This window comes from Corvus cornix, chromosome 8 (genome assembly GCF_000738735.6).
Source record: "Corvus cornix cornix isolate S_Up_H32 chromosome 8, ASM73873v5, whole genome shotgun sequence".
In the NCBI taxonomy this organism is placed as follows: Eukaryota; Metazoa; Chordata; class Aves; order Passeriformes; family Corvidae; genus Corvus; species Corvus cornix.
This window is the reverse complement of record NC_046338.1, coordinates 23856467-23876232: the sequence shown is the minus strand read 5'-3', so window position 1 is coordinate 23876232 and position 19766 is coordinate 23856467. Positions and strand designations below refer to the sequence as shown.

The 19766-nt window shown below is 45.5% G+C and overlaps 2 protein-coding genes and 1 long non-coding RNA gene across 5 annotated transcripts in view; 2 read left to right on the top strand and 1 right to left on the bottom strand.

Annotated features, from left to right (window-relative positions):
- Positions 1-9508: 9508 nt before the first annotated feature.
- GLRX2 (glutaredoxin 2) lies at positions 9509-12513 on the bottom strand. 3 transcript variants are annotated; one of them, XM_039555693.1, is made up of 4 exons: positions 12425-12513; positions 11564-11633; positions 10684-10860; positions 9509-10161 (listed from the first exon to the last, which is right to left on the bottom strand). In XM_039555693.1, the coding sequence occupies exons 1-4, from the start codon at positions 12472-12474 to the stop codon at positions 10042-10044; spliced, it is 417 nt and encodes a 138-aa protein (XP_039411627.1). In that variant the 5' UTR covers positions 12475-12513; the 3' UTR covers positions 9509-10041. The 3 variants fall into 3 exon arrangements, with proteins under 3 accessions (XP_039411627.1, XP_039411630.1, XP_039411628.1); XM_039555696.1 differs by lacking the exon at positions 12425-12513 and adding an exon at positions 12325-12406; XM_039555694.1 differs by lacking the exon at positions 12425-12513 and adding an exon at positions 12330-12379.
- A 71-nt stretch (positions 12514-12584) lies between these two features.
- LOC120410365 lies at positions 12585-14753 on the top strand. The gene is made up of 2 exons (XR_005602448.1): positions 12585-12723; positions 12837-14753. It is a non-coding gene; the product is annotated as an uncharacterized LOC120410365 (long non-coding RNA).
- Positions 14754-16728: 1975 nt separating this feature from the next.
- Positions 16729-19766, top strand: part of CDC73 (cell division cycle 73) — a 101757-nt gene continuing 98719 nt past the window's right edge. The window contains exon 1 of the mRNA XM_039555878.1: positions 16729-16895. Within this exon, the coding sequence (XP_039411812.1) occupies positions 16765-16895 (131 nt within the window). The 5' untranslated portion in view covers positions 16729-16764. The remainder of the gene's footprint in view (positions 16896-19766) is intronic.

Below are 19766 nucleotides of genomic sequence, written 5' to 3'. Positions count from 1 at the left end.
AACTAACTGTCAGTAGCCAGTGATCCCCCTGCCATTGGAGGTGGCAGCCACACGTCACCACTGTCACCTTGGCGCCGTGCAGAAACACCCTGCGCATTTGGACACTCCTGGTGATGGCTGGCAGTGCAGTCACATCGCCCTTCAGAGTCCTGCAGCACAGCTGGCAGCCCAGCTCCATGCCCTTCACTCTTCAGCCACCCTCCTTGTCTCCACCATGCTCATTTTCCCAAGGCAGTTGGTTTTTTCCTATACACGCACTCAAAACTCTTGTTGGACTTAATTCCCTGACTGGCCTGGGCTCTGCGTGAGCTGGAGCTCCACAGAGCATCATCCCTTGTGTGATATCCACAGTGACTGTGCTCTGAGTCCTGCGGGCCAGCAACAGCCAGTCTGGATCTGTCCCAGGGAGCAAACAGGACCCCCTGTTACGATGGGATGATGGCAGGAGCACAGTGTACTTTACAAACCCTTGGTCCCCAAGCTTCACCCAAGTCTTCCTGGCAAGCCTGCCCTGCACCACATGGATCACCCCATCCCTGTTGTCCTCAAGTTCCACAGCATCTCCTGCCTTGAAGAGAAGGGTGGCTTTGCCTGGGCTCAAGGAAGACACCACTACAGCAAACATTTCATGTCACCATGCTGGACCCTGCTCTTGCTCTCCACCAGTGCTGGAGTCAGCCCAGACACCAGCTTGGCCACATCCAGCTGTTCAGCAGGGTACATGAAGAGGGCCATGATGTTGTCCAACTCCTCGTGAACTTTGGAGTTCTTGTGCTGCAGGTACCCCTGCTTCAGCAGCAGGCCCAGCACCTGCTGAGGACATGCTGCCTTCATCAGCCACAGGAGCTGGTGTTGGACTGCAGGATGGCCACTTCTTGTCCCCCAGGACTTCAGCAGCAGCAGAGAGACCGGTGGTGCCAGGAAGCAGATGGATCACCTCCAGAGCCCTGAGCACCACCTTGAAGTCATTGAGGAGGCTGTAGAGGAAGCTGAGGAGCCCCAGAGGCCAGACTTGGGCCTTACAGGTTGAGAGAATGCCTGGCAAACAATCATGAAAGGATGTTACAAATGCAGGAACAGGCTGTCCCCGTGTGCTGAAAGATGAGCCAGTGGGGAAGAAGACTGGCTTGATTGAATGGGGAGATGTCACTGGAACTCAGGGAAAAAAGACCTTTGGAAGAAGGGGCAGGCTGCTCTTGAGGACTACAAGGATGTTGCTAGGTTACGCAGGAAGCTTAGAAAAGTGAAACCCCACCTAGAAATTAATTTGGCCACTGCCGTAGTAAATAACAAAACGTATTTTTACAAATCCATCATCAACAAAAGGAGGGCCAAGGAGAGAATCTTCATCCTTTATTGCATGTGAGGGGAAGCATTGCCACAAAGGATGAGAAAAAGGCTGAGTACTTGAAGCCGTCTTTGTCTCAGTCTTTAATAGTCAGACCAGTTGTCCTTGGGAAGAGAGAGACAAGGAGCAAAATGAAGTCCCTGTAATTCAGGAGGAAACAGTGATCTACTGCTCCACTTAAATACTCACAGGACTGTAGGGCCAGATGGAATCCACCCAAGCCACTCTCCACCACTTATCATCAATCCTGGCTAACCAGGGAGGTCTCAAGATGAGTGGAGGTTGGCCAGTGTGACACCCATTGAGCAGAAGGGCCGGAAGGAGGATCCAGAAAACCACAGGCCTGTTAGCCTGACCTTGGTGCCAGGGAAGGTTATGGAACAGATGATCTTGATCACACAGCACATGCAGGACAGTCAGGGATCAGGCCCAGCCAGCATGGGTTTATGAAAGGCAGGTTCTGCCTGACCAACCTGATCTTCTGTGAATGGTGACCTCCCTAGTGGATGAGGGAAAGGCTGTGGATGTGGTCTACATCATGGATTTCAGCAAGTCCTTGGACACTTGCTCACAGCATTCCCCTGAAGAAGCTAGGAGCCCGTGGCTTGGACAGGTGCACTGTTTGCTGGCTAAAAGCCTGGCTGGATGGCTGGGCCCAGAGTGTGGCACTGAGTCACATCCTGCTGCTGGCCGGTCATAAGTGGTGCTCCCTGGCGCTCACTGTTGGGGCCAGTCCTGTTCAGTATCTTTATGGCTGATCTGGACAAGGGGATCGAGGGCACCCTCAGTCAGTTTGCAGGTGACACCAGGTTGAGCCAAAGAGTTGATCTGCTGGAGGGCAGGACGGCTCTGCAGAGGGATCTGGACAGGCTGGATCCATGAGCCAAGGCCAAGTGTATGAGGCTCAACAAGGCCAAGTGCTGGGTCCTTCCTTTGGGTCACAACCACCCCATGCAGTGCTCCAGGCTGGGGCAGAGAGGCTGGGAAGCTGCCCAGTGGAAAAGGACCTGGAGGTGCTGGTCAAGAGTGGGCAAGCAAGAGCCAGCTGTGCCCAGGTGGGCAAGAAGGCCAAGGGCATCCTGGCCTGGATCAGGAATAGTGTGGCAGCAGGACCAGGGCAGGGATTGTTCCCCCTGTACTGGGCACTGGTGAGGCTGAACCTCAAATCCTTTTTGCAGCCAAGCATTGGAACAGGCTGCCCAGGGTAGTGGTGGAATCATCATCCCTGGAAGTGTTCCAAAACCGCGTTGATGTGGTGCTTAGGGACATGGCTCAGCGGTGGACCTGGCAGTGTTGGGTTGATGGTTGGACTTGATCTTAAAAGCTCTTTTCCAACCATCATGATTTTGTGATTCTTTGTTACCTTTTTGTGAAGGGAAAACAAGAAAAGCAGATGAGGAATCTCTTTTTTTATTTTTCCTTGTTGCACACAATTTAAAATAACAGAAGTTTGCTAAAAGTGGTTACAGGGTTACATAGTATATAATTTAATTTCATTTATAGTAGATTATAAATATGGAGAGATTTTTAATTTCCCCCGTTGCTGTGGAATGCTTATTTGCAAGTATAAATTCATGAGTTACTTCTAAAATGGGGCTGGAAACAAATGGGCTTAGTATGTTTAATAATGGCAATTTAACAGCAACTTCATTGAGAGGGAATTTTCTTTGGGCTTTTTAAAATCTTTGTATTTTAAGTGTTACTAATGTTCAGTGGTTTCCGTGGTTACAGTTAAAAGCTACAAAAGTTGTTTTTTCTGGTGTGTGTTGAGACCATGTGACTGTGATACAGTGTAAAAGTTACCCAGGGACATTTTATACTGATAAAACTGAAAGTGCAAGAGCTCATGCTAATCTTTTTCTCTCTGGATTATCATCTGGATTTTCAGGAGGAAATACCTCTTTAGATAAATTGAGGGGCAGTTTCTGCACAATACAGTTTCAAAAGCACTAGTTTAGAATTCAAATGCTTTACAGGAAGTTCTAAAAACTGTTTTTAGTAGAAAAAGGCCTTGGAAATGACTGGGATGTCACATTCAGTCCTTGTCACAACTTCAAGAAGCATCAGCACACTTTCAGTGAGCAAGACCAACAAGTGCATGTGTCTTGGCCTGCTCACCGAAGCTGAGTGGGAACAACCAGAAACAAAAAGCTATTTTTTTTTTCCTTTTTTCAGAAGAATGTATTCCGTGACTCAGAAACAATCTTCCTAACAGGAGAGTATTTCATTTTTAAAAATCTTTTTGTAGATTAGTGTTACTTCTGATTTCATAAATTAATTCAAGCTAACATATTTCAAAACTACCTCCAGTTTATAGTGACCAATTCTTAAAAACTTTTATGAACTGTACAGTTGCCTCCTTCATGTTCACAAAATCTTGTTTAGGAAGTGATTGAAACTGGATTCTTCATTCTTTATTTTTAGTCTGATAGTAAGAGTGTGACAAGGAGAAAGACAGTGAGTATTCTACCACTTTGGAACAGAAATTGATAGCAATTTGTGTGTACATGTATTTAATTCTGTGTTTTATATATGTGTGTATAGGGGGGAAGTTAAAAGATCTCTTTAGTAGATCATTCTTAAAACATTAGAAAGGTTTTTTAGTGATGCTTTTACAACTTTCTCTAAAACAGATGTATGTCAGCCTCTTTTATGCTAAAGCTGGCTGTTTTAAACAGTGAATTTGATGTTAATTTGAAAATAATTATGATTTATAAAAATGCCACGTTTACCCATAGTGGTGAATGACATGTAAGACCATATTTTTCTGCCTAAAACCCAAGCTTTTAAATGTAAAATGGAAGTTCCTACTATACTTTTGGTACTTGTAACACTTTTCATTATGCCTCATTCCTATCGATTATAAATTCAAAGCTTGCATTCTGTAGCAGGGATATCTCTTTTGGTGCTAAAATAGGATGTTACATGTTACTGAAGGTATTCTGCTACTTACGCTCTCCCTTAATGCATGATCAATGCAGTGAGGGAAGCCTTTCCTGACATTAAAGCAGGGTTTAAAAAACTGCTGGGTAGAGTGTTGCCTTTCAGCCAACATGAATGTATCACTCCTGAATTAATCACTGCTCTGACAGAATGCTTGGAGGACACAGGACTGCCACCAGCTCCTCAGGTGACTTCTAGAGCAAACCAAGTGTTCCTACGAAGGCTGAGACGTAGCACTTTTGAGTTTGGAAAAAGAAAATCAGCCATTTCTCTTGAAAAATTGCGCATCATTTTTAGGGTCTAAGCAAAACACCATGAATATGGGGAGTAAACTCATTTGCTCAATACATGTTAATAATTATTTCAAGTAAATGCACTGATGTTTGGGGGTTGGGTTTGGTAGTAATGTGTTTTAAATGACACAATAGTCAAACATCTGATTAGGTGTTTCCTTCTTAAGCTAGAGATGTTGAAAATAACTGATAGATGAGCATCTTTTGCAAGTACTTTTTCTTATTTGGAGTAGTATTTGTGAAGTAATAGGAAATATTTTGGACTAAATATAAAATGAAAACTTAAAACAGGTGTTTCAAGTAACTTTCAAGTAAACGTATTGCAAATAAAAATTAGAGTAGTTACTAACAGATCGAATGAATGGTTATAGTGGTGTTGCATCGTTGGAAGCAGTCCAGTTTAAAATGCAATTCCTTGAACTAGAGTGTGGAAGTGAAGATGAACTTTTCAGTAGGACTAATAGAATTTGTAGCTCCCTGTATCTGTTGACACTGGATAGCTGTGACCAGTGATAAAAGGTGGTCATCCCTGCTGGGGTACAGAATGTGCTCCTAAACATTTATAGTATCTCTGGGCTAAAGACCTTGTTAGAAATAGGATGTTCTCAGTGGTTCGTGCGATGTAAAAGCAGCACTGATGAGACCATGTTGTCATCTGCTCCTCCTTCAAGATTTGCGCAGAGAGGGGAAACTGAAGTAAATGCTGACAGCTGAAATCTTATAGTATGTGGACCTTTCTGGGGGTTTCTTTCTGGTTTTGTCATTCTCTTCCAGTAAGGGGCATAGAAGAATGATGCTGCATATTCCTTGTCCATAGACTGGATCGTTTTTATCTGCCCATACACTGAATTTTAGGGGACAGCATGACTCATTTGCCATAACATGCATTTGTCCTGTTTCTAGTCTTTAGATATTAAACTGATAATTTCCAAAACACTACCTAGACATGTAAAGAGGCAATAATTACTGTAATGCTTCAAAAATAATAAAAAACGTGAGCTAAGATAAAGTTGCTAAGATTAAGCTTTAGTTCAGTGTACAATAAACTATCTACCCTTTCACCAAAAAGGAGACTTTCAAATTAATAGTGGTCTTTGCATTGGAGGAACACTGACTGGAAAAGCAGAAAAGGGGCTATAATTGTGCACTGCAGTTTATCAGTAAACATTGAGCAGGGAGAAGTTTAAAGCTAGTTAGTTTTATTCAAAATACTGAATAAAAATAAGTCTAAATGCAGAGTGCAACTGTAGACCAGGCAAATGCAGGTTTCCTGATACCTAACAGAGTTAACTGGTTTCAGTTTGACTGCCATTTCACTGTGACCCACTTGACAGTTCTGGAGCATTAGACTTTTCTGTCTAAGGCCCTAATGTTCAGGCACTTTAGCTTTAAGAAAGAAGAAAAGCATGTCGTGGCTGGAAGCACAGAAGAGGTGAAACATTCTTCTGTAAGGAATGACCATCAAAGGTCAGGTTTCTTCATGGAGGAGACACAATCGACAATGTGGAGAGGGCAGGAGGCTCTCGAGTTTTTAAAAATAATGCAGTGAGCACATCAGCATTGTGTAATAAATTCAGTAATGACAATAATAATTTTGCCAAGAAATAGAATTTCATGTCAGGAATTTTAGACCTGGAGCAAGGAGTAGGAGAGTTCGAGGTGCTTGTAGAATTCAGTCCTCCGTGTTTCAAAAAAGAGAAATCTAAAGGTAGGTGTAGCTCTGAGGTCAGCAGGGCCAGTCTAAATGCCCACTGTGTGAGGGCTGCTAATAACTGGCACAAAAATACCTTGCTGCTTAAAACCACTGTTAAACAATAAATCTTAAGGGGGTTTATGTTCTTTTACATTGCTGTTGATAACTGGTGCCCATAAATGGGTATGGCTTTAAAAGGCTATTCAACAAAGTACATATTCTTGGCTTAAAAATACACCAGCAGTTTGGGAACTGTGTTTTAATAATGGCTCTGTCTGTAGAAACACTATGAAATATTTGTCTGCATTGCAAATGCTGCTTAACCCTGTCCCAAGCTCACAGCCACCATAACAGAAGCTTTAGTTTTGGTTCCATTTCTTTTTTGTTTCTTCTTCTTTTGCTTTACCCTTTTCTCTGTTAGTGGTGGGGATTTTTCTCCTTTTCCATCTTGTCACCTCAGGCCTATACTTGAATCTTTTTTCACAAGCTCTCATCCATTCCTTTTTTTTTTTGTTTGTTTTTTTGCCTCTGTTCTTCTGCCTTCTTGCTATCACTGAGTGTGCTCACTTAGCTCCCTGCATCAGGACTGATGGTATAGTATTTATCTTAACTTTTTAAAAAATGAACATTTTTTTTCTTTTCTTTAATTATATAAATCTCATACCAAAAATCTAATTTTCTGTATCTGTCAGATTTTTGGCAAAGCACTGTGTAAAAATCAGTGACAAAAGTATACTATATTTATTTACAAAAATCCAACATCTGCCCGTGAATGGCTTTATTTGAAAAAAGTAGCCTCTTAAAACTGGCTTTTCAAACTGGCTTTTCAAGTGTAAAGTTTATTTCTAGAATTAGTTCAGTGATTTGAAACTTTTCATTCTGTTAAACAGTATCAAACTGCTGTCATGCAAAATTAGGAAAACATTTAATATTCTGGATAAACAGCTTCTTTGCAGTATTGACTAGAGAAAGCCTTCAAAGAATAGGCTGTAGAAGTAAAGAATCATTTGTCTTGCTTCTGCTTTTAATCCTTTTCTTTAGTTTCTCTGAAGTTCCACCAGTTTCTAGGTTTGTTTTGCTGTCTGCAGTGGTTTGCAGTGCACAGATATGCTGTAAGCAGCTATTCCCATTACTTTCTTGCTGGAATGGTAGAGATTTCATCTTCCCATGACACAGCAGAGTGTACAAATGGCTGAGCAAGAGTTCTGGGGGAAAGGTAAAACACTGTCCAGGACAGTGTTTTATGGATGTGCTGCTCTGAGGGAAATCACAAAAGATGAGCTAATTTCAGCAGAAGGTATGGTGTCTTTAAATATGTGTGCTTACATATCTGGATTTATGATTTTGATACTGTAAAGTGTGGTTTCTTTAGGTATTTCTGCATTCTGAATTTAAGTTTAAATATATATATATTTGCATATGTATGTGGTATGTTGAGAACTTTAAAAAATGCTTCATTAACAAGTAAGTATAAATAGCTGTTTTCCTAATGTTACCAGCTTAAGAGTTAAGCACAAGTAGTTACAAATGTCTTTTCATTCTCCTGTGAAAGTGCAGTTCTACTCTTTAAAAATAATTCTGTATTTAAAAAGCAACACATGGGCACATTCACAGCTCTGTGTGCTTCATTAAATAACTCAGTGTTTGTTTCCAGCTTCTTGTGCTTCTTAGAAGCATGGGATTTAAGCTGGATGAGCAGGTATCCAGATCTTTTAGTGGATACATGTTAATATTCAGATCCCACGGCAAGCGTAATTTAAGATAAACAGTTTTGTCCTGGAGACAATGCTGGGGGGGAAAAAAAAAAGGAAATCTTTCATTACTGTTATTGAGTTTCTTAATTTTGGGGGCTTTTTTTGCTAGAGTAGAACCACACTTGAACTGCCATATCATGTTTAATTAACTTAAACATAATATGGCTTTGTGCCATCCAGTAACAAAGGCACTGTCTTGCTGCTACTTTCTATGGAATTATACACAATTAATGAAAAACTGTTTGGATGGGGAGCCTTAATACTGTTAAAAAGAAGCATAATTAACCCTTTGGGTGCCTTAAGCTAAATCTTATTTAATGAAGGGGCACTCACTTGGATCTGCAGGCACACAGCTTGTTTCAACAGCTGCAAGAGAATTTGCCTTAAGTGACAGTGCCCTGGGATTTCCAGAACTTGGAACTCAAAGGGTTATTTTAGACTACTGGTTAAAAAAACAAGCCCCTAAACAAAATGAAAAGGTCTCTGAAAAATTCCTTTGCATACTATTGTTGTTATTTTTATGTGATGGGTTTATCAGCTTTGGGGACAAAATTATTATTAAGCTTCTGAAAATAACATCACTGGCTGAAGAATTCTACGCAGAGAAAAAGAATACTTGGTATTCTTATGACTGTATGTGCAAAATAAATTGCTTTATTAAGTGTAAATTCAGAGAGAGGTGCACATTTGTGTGTTTACCTTGATGACTGTGTCCTAGCACCATACAGTAAGCTGCAATAATTAAAATGAAACAAGGTCAGTGTGTTTAATTAGCTGATTACACATTAAAGATGCACAATGCAGGCAACTGTATACTAAAGACTTTCTACAAATGATGCAGTTTAAACTTAGTACAAACCTGCATCACGAAAGTGAAGCTGTCAAGTTTAAATGATACTCTTGTAGTCCTTGTAGTTAGCTGGAATTAAAGATTGATGCTTTCTTCCCTTGAGGGGGAAAAAGGAGTTTAGGTACATGGAGTGCTGAAAGCAATGGAAGTAACAGGAGTCTTAATTCACAAAATGTGAATAAAAAATTCATTGACTAATGTTTTTATTCTAATGTGTGCACCTTTAGTTGTGTAATGGTCCCTTTAACTGAAGAATGGGATATAATTTTCTACTTGCATATGAACTTCTTTGAAATAACCAAGAGTCTTGGCATTGCCTGGTCTGGCTTTGGATGTACATTGTACTGAAACTATGGAATTTTAGTCATTTCTTTTACACATTTAACTGAAAGTTAAAATGGCTAGTAAACTGCATTCTGACTGTAGAATTTAAGTACTAAATAAACTCTATGCATATTAGACCCACTTCCCTTGGTCTTATGTTTGATGCTCTTGTTGGATTGGTTGTAGTGTAGTCTGTAGCTGCAGCTGAGTGCCCAAGCTGCCTGGCCCCTGGAAGGACATTCCCGAGTGACAGTACAGACTGGTACCTCACAGTGCAGAGTAAAGATGAAAGCTATCGCTCTCTAAAGCTGCCAGAATCTTTATTCCCTTTTCTGTTCCATTGGACACACGATTTGGGAGCTGGGTGACCCGGTGCTGGAATACAAGAGAGGCAGACATGCACACACCAATATCACTACAAAATGGGTTTGCTTCACACTTCCTTCATCTCAGTTTGACAGAGAAGAATTTTATTTAAAGAAACCATTAAATTAAACTGACAATTTATTGAGACAAAGCTAGAAAGCAAAGCCCACAGGATTCTTTTTGCGGAGTCTGGACTTCCTGGAGCAGGATGGAATCACCATGAAATGACATCACTGTCTCACTAGGAGCCCCAAGAGTTACATAATGGTTGCTAATGACCATCTGGGTTGTGGGAAAGCTGAGGCAAGGACACCAAGTAATTTGCCAAGTCCATAAAGTCTGTCAGAGAGTGATCTGTGATTCAGAAAGCCATGGCTTGAGGTTGTCGAGTGCATGTGTCTGTGATCTTCTGAATTCATCTGAAATTCTGTTCATACAAAGGAAGATGAAGATAAGCTAGAGATGGTTGCTCAGTAATTTGCTTTCATTTGGCACTGATGAACTAAAGGAAGCAGTTTGCCTTCCTCATGAAGCTTTTGAGCATCTGTTGCACCTCCAACACAAGTCCCATTGATAAACACTCTTGGGACCTATCAAGAAAACAAAAGTTGCATTAGTTACTTCTTGGAAAAAAGGTAAACATTCAAGCAAGCCCATGTGGACTCCAGTACACACAATTACTGTGTTCTTCTAGATGTGTGTATAATATTAGTGTACAACCCATAGTATTTACAGACATGGGAAACTTTGTGTGCCCCTCCACAGTGGGATGAAGTCCCTGTGTAGGTGATTGTAATAAATTCCAATAATTGGGTCAAGTGAGACTATATAAAATAAAATACAAGTGTTAAACACAATGGTTTAAATACACAAATGAAAAATGGCTTTGATACTTCAGTTATTTCAGTGGCAGTATGGAAAAGATAACTGAGGGATAGCCAGAGGGGCTCTAGAAGAAGAGACAGAACCCTCCTGCAGCATCTAATTAAGGAGCTTGTATCCTAAATTTAATTATCACAAAAAAATTAAGGACTTGCTATGGATCTAACCCAAGAGGGATGTGTGTAGCCCAAGTTGTTACTTCTTATGTGTAAGAGAATGAATATACTCACTGTTCTGCCACCAGTCATCTGTTCCAGAATGTCTTGGAACTGCCTTCCATTTGTATTCACGTCCAGTTCCACAGCTGTGTAATTCACATTCAAACCCTCAAACAGGTTTTTTGCCATTTTGCAGTATGGGCATGTTGTTTTAGAGAAAATCACCACACAGTTGTGTGAAATAATGTCCTGTGTGCTCAAAAGAAAGTTAAAAGTCAGCGAGCTTCAAGCCAGTGCACCTTGAACACTATTAACAGTCATGAAAACTAACACACAAGTTAAAATCCCGCTGTTAGAGTAACAAACACAGGAAAACCTCTGCTAGCACCTCTGAAGGCAGGTTTGACCTGCACCTGGCGCCACACTGAGCACAAGGATGGTGGAGTGTGTGGTACAACTCTGCTCTGCAGTCTGCCCAACCTGCTGCATCTCCCTGGATTGTTTAGGACAGTTTTCCCTGTCTGTAAGGTACTTGGGATGTTCCAGTGATGAGCACAGTGACCAAAAGCAGTGGGTTGAAGACATACCCTTATCACTGTACTGTAAACTCAAGGGGATTTCAGGCTATCATTTAGTATCAATACATTTATAAAAAAACCAATTTACTTGCTATCAGTAATTTTACAAGGTTCTATTCCCAATGTCAACAGCAGCACCGAATTTGAGTAGAGGTCTGAAAAAACATAAGAGTGGGTGCAGCCTAGGAGGATCAGGTTCCAGGGCTGTGGATAAACAAAACTGCCAGCATGACTTGATAACCATAATAAACATAGTACCAGGTTCAACAGGCAGAACTATTTACAATATTTCTTTGTATAAATAAGAAAATGTTTGAAGTAACTGGCTTTTATAAATGCTGAAAATCAGTAAAAGCCACATAAATAATGTTAACCTGTATTTGATTCACAGCAGCATCATTAGACAATCCCACAGAAGCGGGCTGGCTGTTCCCCATTCTAGAACTAAAAAGAAACGACAGTCAGGTACTCGAGCTTTCAGCGAAACGCCACATTGCCCTGTTTCGTTTCGATATTTAACTGACTTCTCCATGCCAGTTCACTTGAGCCGCAGCACCCGCAGCCACCCAGGCTCTCAGGTGCCCGCAGGAAGGGGAGCAGCGGGACGGGGTGGCTGCGGGACAGCGCGGCGGTGCCGTGACTCGGGAAGCGCTCCGTGCCGCCGGGGACAGCCACACGCGCGCGTGTGACACACGTGTGACACCCGCGGCCCCGCCCGTGCGATACACGTGTGACACCCGCGGCCCCGCCCGTGCGATACACGGGTGACACCCGCGGCCCCGCCCGTGCGATACACGGGTGACACCCGCAGCACCGCCCGCTGCGGCAGCAGCCCCGCACTCCTGCCCTGCCGGGGGCCGCGCCACGCCGCCCCGCTGCGATCCCTGCTCTCATCCTGATCCCGAACCCCGCCGCTCTCCCGCTCCCTGCTCCGGACCCAGGCCTTGTCCCGGTCCCTGTCCCGATCCCGGTCCCCATCCCTCTCCTTGTCCCCGTCCCGGTCCCGGTCCCTGTCCCGATCCTCATCCCAGTCCCGGTCCCGATCCCTATCTCTATCCGTATCCCGATCCTTATCCCATTGCGAGTCTCATTGCCAGTGCCGATCCCTATGCCGGTCCGGCGCCGGTCCCTGTACCAGACCATGTCCTTATCCCGGTCCCGATCCCTATCTCCATCCGTGTCCCGATCCTTATCGCGATCCCAGTCCCGCTCCGGCGCCCCCGGCCCGCACTCACCGCCCCCCCCAGGCCGCGGCCGCGCGGCGCAGCGCCCCCTGCAGGGCCATGGCGCCAGCAGGAAGGGGCGGCGCTCCCCGCAGTCCTCACGGCGGTCCGCCGCCCCTCCTCGCAGGCCCCCGCCCCGCCTCCCGGGACTGCCCGCCGCGCTGCCTGCGCGCCCTGAGGGCCGGGCCGGCTCCGGGGACGGGGTCGGAGAGGCGCGGGGAGGGGCTGGGTGTCCCGGGCCCCGGAGCCGCTGCTGCTGCGGGGAGAATCGGGGAGACCGGAGTGTGGCCTCCTGCCCGGCCGACTCCCAGGTGCGAGGGTTTCGGCGGTGCCTCTGCTTTGTCGAGTGTAAAACTTACTCTAACTCTTCTCCGTCCGCGTTTCAGTTGCCTGCTCTTCCTCACGCTTCTTTCCTGCCTTGCAGTTCTTCAGTCAGAAACTGACCCGTGAAACAGAAGCGTTGGAACGGAGGAAATAACGTGTGGGGGATGAAGAATTCCTCCTGGTACCTGGGAATTTGTGTTAGCAGAGTTGGCTAATCCTGTAATGTGTGGAATGTTTTTAGTGGCTCCTGGGGAAAAAAAAAAAAATAGTGGAGGTTTTACTTTATGTGGAGGTGTTGGGTTTTTTTATCTCCTCAGTCTGCCCAGTAAGAGCTGTTCAACAATGTTCTGTTATTTCACCCCCACATACCTTCGTCAGTGTAACCTGTTAAAGCAGTGAGAAAATGCAATTGAAACATTGTACCTATGTGATATCCTTTCACTTTATTAAATGGTAACTTGCTTTCTCATTTCAGGTGATTATCTAGCAGAATCTCCTGTGATAAAACTGATAAACTCTTAGGTATCTAATGCCACATGAAAATAGTTGCATATCAAATCCTGATTCATTGACATAAATGCTGGTTAATAATGTCACTGTGATCCCCAAAGCAAACTGTGGGAACTGTTTTGTAAACTCACAGTTAAAACTTGCAATGAAAGTGTCATGTTAAGAGTAAAATCAGTATATCTGTTGTATTACATTTAGCAGAAAATCACCCCGTGGCATTCCAGCTGCTCCTTGGATACCAGAGGGGCTGGGACAGCTGGGGTTAGCTTCTGAGCCGTGGCCAGTTCGGCAGCAGATATGCAGAGCCGGTGTGGCACTGGAACGAGATGACCTTTGGAATTCCTTCCAGCCCAGACCACTCTGTAGTTCTGTGCTGGTGGTGGGTAGCCTGTGTGCAGAAGTATGTGTGAACACATGAAATATGAACAACACAGCCAGCCACAAGCACGTTCAGCTGGGAGATGCCAATGTAGCACTAAGAGTACAAACACAGCACAGGCTGGCTTTCCGAATTTCCCAAGCAAGCACCCGGTATAGCCGAGGGATGGAGTCTTACCCAGTAGCGGCCCCTGTGGGGAGCAGATAGGTACAGCCCTCTGACAGTGCCAGGATACAGAGATAGAGTCTCCTCTGACCTCCCTCCCCACTACAGCCGTATTTATATTGTTTTCAGTGAGGGAGGGGAGAAGGTGAAGTTGTGGCTGACATAGTTTCCCATTTAGGTGGAGTTTGATTTTAGTCACGAGCACATATGGGGGTTATTGACACAAAGTTGGGTCATGGTTTGGGTCATTCCCTTGGCTTAGTTCCCTTTACCTGCATTGTTCCTGCCAGAACATGACCACAGCACCTCTGTGCCGCTCCATCCTTTGTTTCATACCTGCATTGATTTCAGCAGGGCGTGACCGCCTCTCTCCCTGCTTTGTTCCCTCCTTCCGCAGCAGCACACCCAGCTCCCGCAGGGATCCTGCTTGTCCCTGCTGAACTACTGCCAATGAATGCACTCCTTCTCGCTCAGCTTTCTTTTTCAGTGTTCTCCCCAGTGAAGGCAGCCTTAAATGAAAAAGGAAACCAGAACTACAACGCTTTCTGGAAACTTGCAAATAAATCTCTTTGCAGCCGTGTGTGCAGCTGACTGTGCACCACACCATTCCCTGCTCCCAGAATGGAGCAGAACTGAAATGAGGGGCTTTGTGGTATCATTGGAACGCAGTGGCTGTGTGTCTCACTGAAAAAAAGTATTATTTGTAGTGCAGCAGATGTACAGGATGTGTTTCTGAAGAGGTAGCACTGGTTTAGCGGGTACAGTGGGGCTTTTGGATGAGGTATGGAAATGGGACTTGGCCCACTGGAAGCATTTTAAGTCCCATTCCAATTTTCATGAGCTGTAGCTCCAGTAATATTCCAAATCCAATTCAGGAAATTATACTGTTTATTATGGCTTTGTCTTCTAAATACATAAATATTACTCTACACCCATTGACAAATAAATATTTGCTATAATTCACCATGTTTCTGGGTGTTGTAGCGCACATTTGTGTGTTAGACTATTTCAACAGCGTATGTGAAATGTTATAAATACACTCGTGGTGCTCTGCATGCTGAGTTGTTCTGACAGACATGGGGATATCACTAACATCTTGAAACAGGGAATTCTATAGGCTGCTGGGGTTATAGTCTGTTTTGTCAGTCTCAGCACATGTTACTTACAGGAGGAAAAATGACCCAATTCTGCCTTTTGCAGATTTAGGATGGAATAATGTTTTCTGCCAGTGTTGGAGAGTGTTAAGAAAATTCTGAGTATCCAAGGTTAGAATAAGTCACTGAGAGCTTGCTTCCAGGCCTCAAATCCTGTAGTCATTATTCCCCAGGGGGTACCAGTCTGTTTGGTTCTGCTGGGAACTGTATGCTCCCAGTTTTTGTGTGTTTGAGCAGAAGAAATTAACCTGGAACATGAAGAGAGCACAGAGAGATCACATGCCAGCTGCAACTGTGCAGTTGCTCAGGTGAGCAAACAGAGCAAACTGAGCTCCAAGATCCCAAATTCTGCAGGGTAATGTAGGATGTGCTCCATGGCGTTACTGTTTGTTCTTCTTCAGATTTACAGGCAACATTTTCCTAATGACCTTTTTCTGCTATGGTCTTTTGATGGCTTACTTGTATCAGAATTAAGGAGCACTTTTGTGATTTATGAAGCAGATACTTTTCTATCTTTCCCCCCCCCCAGCTTTATATCCAGGATCCAGGAGATTTTCTCTCCAGCCTAAAGAGTGAGATGCACGCACAGCTTCTGAGAGAATCACAGAGTCACGGAATATCCTAGGTTGGATGGGACCCACAAGGATCATCGAGCCCAACTCCTGTCCCTGCACAGGACACCCCAATAATCCCACCATGTGTCTGAAAACGTTGCCCAAAAGCTTCTGGAACTCTGGCAGGCTTGGGACCATGACCACTGCACTGGGGGAGCCTGACCACCCTCTGGGTGAAGAACTGTTTTCTAATATCCAGCCTAAACCTCTCTGACACAGCTTCCTGCTCTTCCCTCTGGTCCTTTTACGCTGTTTTCTTGAGGTGTTCCCCAGTACCAACCATGTGCTGCTGGGCACATGGTTGGGGGTAATGGCATAAAACCCCATTAACACCCCCAAATCCCTCCCAGCGCCCTCTAAAACCTTAGTGTCACTAAAACCCCTTCTAGTATACCATAAACCATCCCAGCACTCCCAACCCGCCTCAAACCTCCTCAGCACCCCCAAAATCCATTTTAGCTCTCTCAGACTCCTCCTAGCACCCCCTAAAGCTCTATTAGCACCCCCAGATCCCTTTGTGCACCCTGTAAAACCTCTTTAGCCCCACTAAAACTCCTCCTAGTGTACCACATATCATCCTAGCATCCCCAATCCCTTCAAACCTCCTCAGCACCCCCAAAACCCTTTTTAGTTGTGTTTTGCCACCCCCAAATCCATCCCAGCACCCGTAAAACCCTGCTAGCACCACTAACCCCCTTCAAGCACTCTCTAAAACCTCTTCAGCACCAGCAACACTCCTCGTTACCACCACCCAAACCATCCCGGCGCGCCCTGGGAGCGCGGCGCAGCCCCGCGCCGTGACTCGGCGGACACCCGGAAGCATCAAAGCTCCAGAGAAGAGAAGCAGCGCCGGTAAACTTGGGCAGTAATTGTGTGCAAAGGCTCTATTTTTACACAAAACCCAGGAAAGCTCTGTGTGCCCACGATGGTGAAGGTTACGCCCGTACACCCGGCCCCGCCCGGGCCGCCGTGAAGGCGAAGGGGCCGCGAGCGCCCTGAGGGCGGAGGGGGCGTGGCCTCATCGCCCCGCCAGTACCGCCCCCCTCCCGGGGGCGGGCACGTCGCTCCCATGGCAACGCGTCCGGCGTCGCCCCCTGTAGGCGGCGCGGCGGCGTTGGCTCAGGCATTCGCGGCGGGCAGCCCGGGGCGTGCCGGCGGGGTCCTGCGGCGGGCGGCGGCGGCCGGAGCGGCGGCGGCCGGGCGAAGATGGCGGACGTGCTGAGCGTGCTGCGGCAGTATAACACGCAGAAGAAGGAGATCGTGGTCAAGGGCGACGAGGTGATCTTCGGAGAGTTCTCCTGGCCCAAGAACGTCAAGACCAACTATGTCATCTGGGGGTGAGCGACGCGGCCGGGGAAAGGGGCGGGCGGGGGGAGAAGTTGCCCCGAAGTTGCGCCCGGGTAGCGGGGTCGGGGATCCCGCCGTCCTCGGCCCCCCGCGCCCTGCAGGGAGCGAGGCGGACGGGGACGGGCGGGCTGCTGCCGCCTCCCGCAGGGCCCCGGGGCCGCGGTGCCCTGCCCGCGTGTCCCGTGGGCGATCCTTGTCCCCCGGCAGCCCGGCCGGGCAGGGAGCGCTCGCCGCTCCCTTCGGGAACGTTCCCAGCTCCTGCCCTGGGCCAGGAGAGCCGCGGGGCCGGGGCCGGGCCGTTCCTCGGCTCTCGGCGCTGCTGTCCGTGCCGCCCGGCGGAGCCGCGTCCTGCAGACTCATGCGATGAGATGGCAGGAGGCAGCTTCTCCCAAGTTTTTCTGGGTGCTTGGTGAAAAAGAGGCTTTATCTTGTTGTTTGGACAGCTTTCTCAGGCACATGGTGTATCTTGGGGTATCCTGCGCGGGGCCAAGAGTGGCACTTGGGTATCCTGACGGGTCCGTTCCCACTCAGCATAGTCTGATTCTACTGCCTTGGGTTGTCGGGGCTGCTTCTCTTCTCCTGGAGCTTTGATGCACCAGGATAAAGCCAGCGAGGTCCAGACCGACGCTCCCTCTGGTGAGCTGTGCAGGTGCTCTGCCCCCACCTGAGGCCTCTTCCTGGGCAGGACCTAATGCAGGCTGCTTCCCGGTTGGTCTTATCGTAATGAACAAGTAGAGAGAGTGTTTATGTGGCTTAAATGATTGTATTAGATAAAATGCTTGCTTTTAGAAAACTTCTAGAAAATGAGGGTTTGTACCTGTTGAATTTCCTAGTATAGTATGGATTGCTTGCATTGCAAGGGAGTTTTTCGTTTGCCTTTCCTCAGAATTTAGCAGCTGCTTGCTTTTTTATGTCCTAACTAGAAGGGTTCCAATGAATCTCTTTCAAACCCAAGAGAAAAAAAATGCTTCTTGTTAAAGCTCAGGTACTGATCAAAGAGGGCATATTATCCTGTGAAGCTTCGTGGGAAAGCAGAAGAACCTGTAGATTTCTCAAAAAACCTCGAACTTGTAGTTAAGTCTGACAAGGAATTATTTTTTTGTTTTGTTCTCATAATTATGATATGACTATTACTATCCTTAGTCTGGAAGAGAGAAAGGAAATAAACCTATTTGTTTATTTTAACTTGTAGGTGGACTTTTTGGAGCTGATTTTACTTTGCACTCTATTTATAACTAGAAACATGCTTTTTCATTACCTGTTTCAAGCTTTCAGAAACTAATTTAGGAGTTATTTGTGCTTCCTGGCTGAGTGGGGGATACTGGTAGGTAGACTGAAGAGGAAGAAAAATATTTGGATAAGCAGTTAAAAGCCTTGGCTGTATTTTTGCTGGGCAATGTGTAGACAGTTGTGGTGGTGTCCTTGCTACAGGTCACTTTTCCCAAGTGGTAACAAGTAGTGGTTAAGTAGACAGACAAGTTTCATTGCCCTTCTGCAGGGAACGAGAAACTGATATGCAGCCCTGCTCTATTGCTCAGAAGAGCTGGAATTAGACCCAGAAATTGTTACCAAAAGCCTAAAAGCAGCTGGAGAGCAAATTTTGCTATGTACAGCTTTATCTTCCTGGTCAAGAAGGATGTGTGGGTGACCGGAGGATTCTCTGAGCACAGCAGCACCTTGTCAGAGCTGTGAGTGCTCACCTCCTGCGGTAGATGTGTGGTAGAATTTGAGGGGTGTTGTTCTTTTGGTTCGTTTGAGGTGAATTAGTAAATCTTGGTTTAGACCAGCGGCTTCTGAACTTTTGATGGGATCAGACTGCTCTCAGTTCACAGCATTTCTTGTAAACCACTGTGGCATTTTGCATGTCTCAGCTTTAAATTGAAGACACTGTAAAAATGAGACCAGTTCTGCAAGCCATGCTCAGTAACTTGAACACCACACTTGAGGAGATGCTAATTTAGGTAATTGCCACACTCAGGAGGGACATTTTCAAAAACTTTCAAGATTCAAAGCTTTTTATATTCAGGTCACTCGACAGGATACAAATTATGCTTGCACTGAGCAGGTGTTGGTGGCTTAGTCTTTCACAGAGCAAACCTGGAGTTCTGTTTTAGGTGTCCACAGCACAGTTGCTGTAATTGCATCTGCAGCTTGGAGAGAGTAATGCCACAGTGGCATTTGTCCCTGCTCGAATTAGAAGTAGTCCCACGAGACATTTAGCTCTGGCTCCTCGAGCAGCTCAGCTGGCAGAAGTCAGCAGTGCTGCCCTGCATTGCCTCCTCTCTCTGCTAGCACAAGTGTCAGCCAAACAGGGAATTGGTCTGAGGAACCAAGCCAGGTTAAAGGTAACCTGGAGGAAAAAAAAAAGTGAGGGGGAAAAGCAACTTCCATCTGGTTTAGTTTCCAGATAATAATTATAGAAATACTACTGGTGGCACATGAAGAAGGCTAGGTGGTCTGAGATGAAGTGGGTTGTGTGTTTTGACCTATGGGCCCTGAAGAGTGATTATTGAATCTGTTTCAAAACTGAAGGAAGGAATCAACCTACCAGAGAAATGTACTCCTTTATTTGCCCAGCTGAGGGGTTTGGATGTGCAGCTGAGTTTTTAAACAGTGAGCAGCCGCCCCTGGGTATTGTCAGCTGTGTGATACTCCGTGTGCTTTGTCTTGTGTTTTTAAAGATTTCTGCTTGGTTGTGTGGATGAGACACAGGCCCTTAGTATGTCTGTAAAACTTCAGGCTTTGAAACAGGAAAGGGGAAATAAAGCAGTTAAAAATGAATAAATTCCTGGTGCCCACAGGTGGAAGGTGACTGGATGAGAAGGAAGTAAGTTTGGTGTTAAAAACAAGCAGGTGAAACT

Coding starts and splice junctions, on each gene's coding strand:
- GLRX2 (XM_039555693.1), bottom strand. CDS start 12,474: ATGGCCCTGCAGGGGGCGCTGCGCCGCGCGGCCGCGGCCTGGGGGGGG. Junction 11,634..12,424: donor GCCGCGGCCTGGGGGGGGCG/GTGAGTGCGGGC, acceptor GTTTCTTTTTAG/TTCTAGAATGGGGAACAGCC. Junction 10,861..11,563: donor CTGCTGTGAATCAAATACAG/GTTAACATTATT, acceptor TTGAGCACACAG/GACATTATTTCACACAACTG.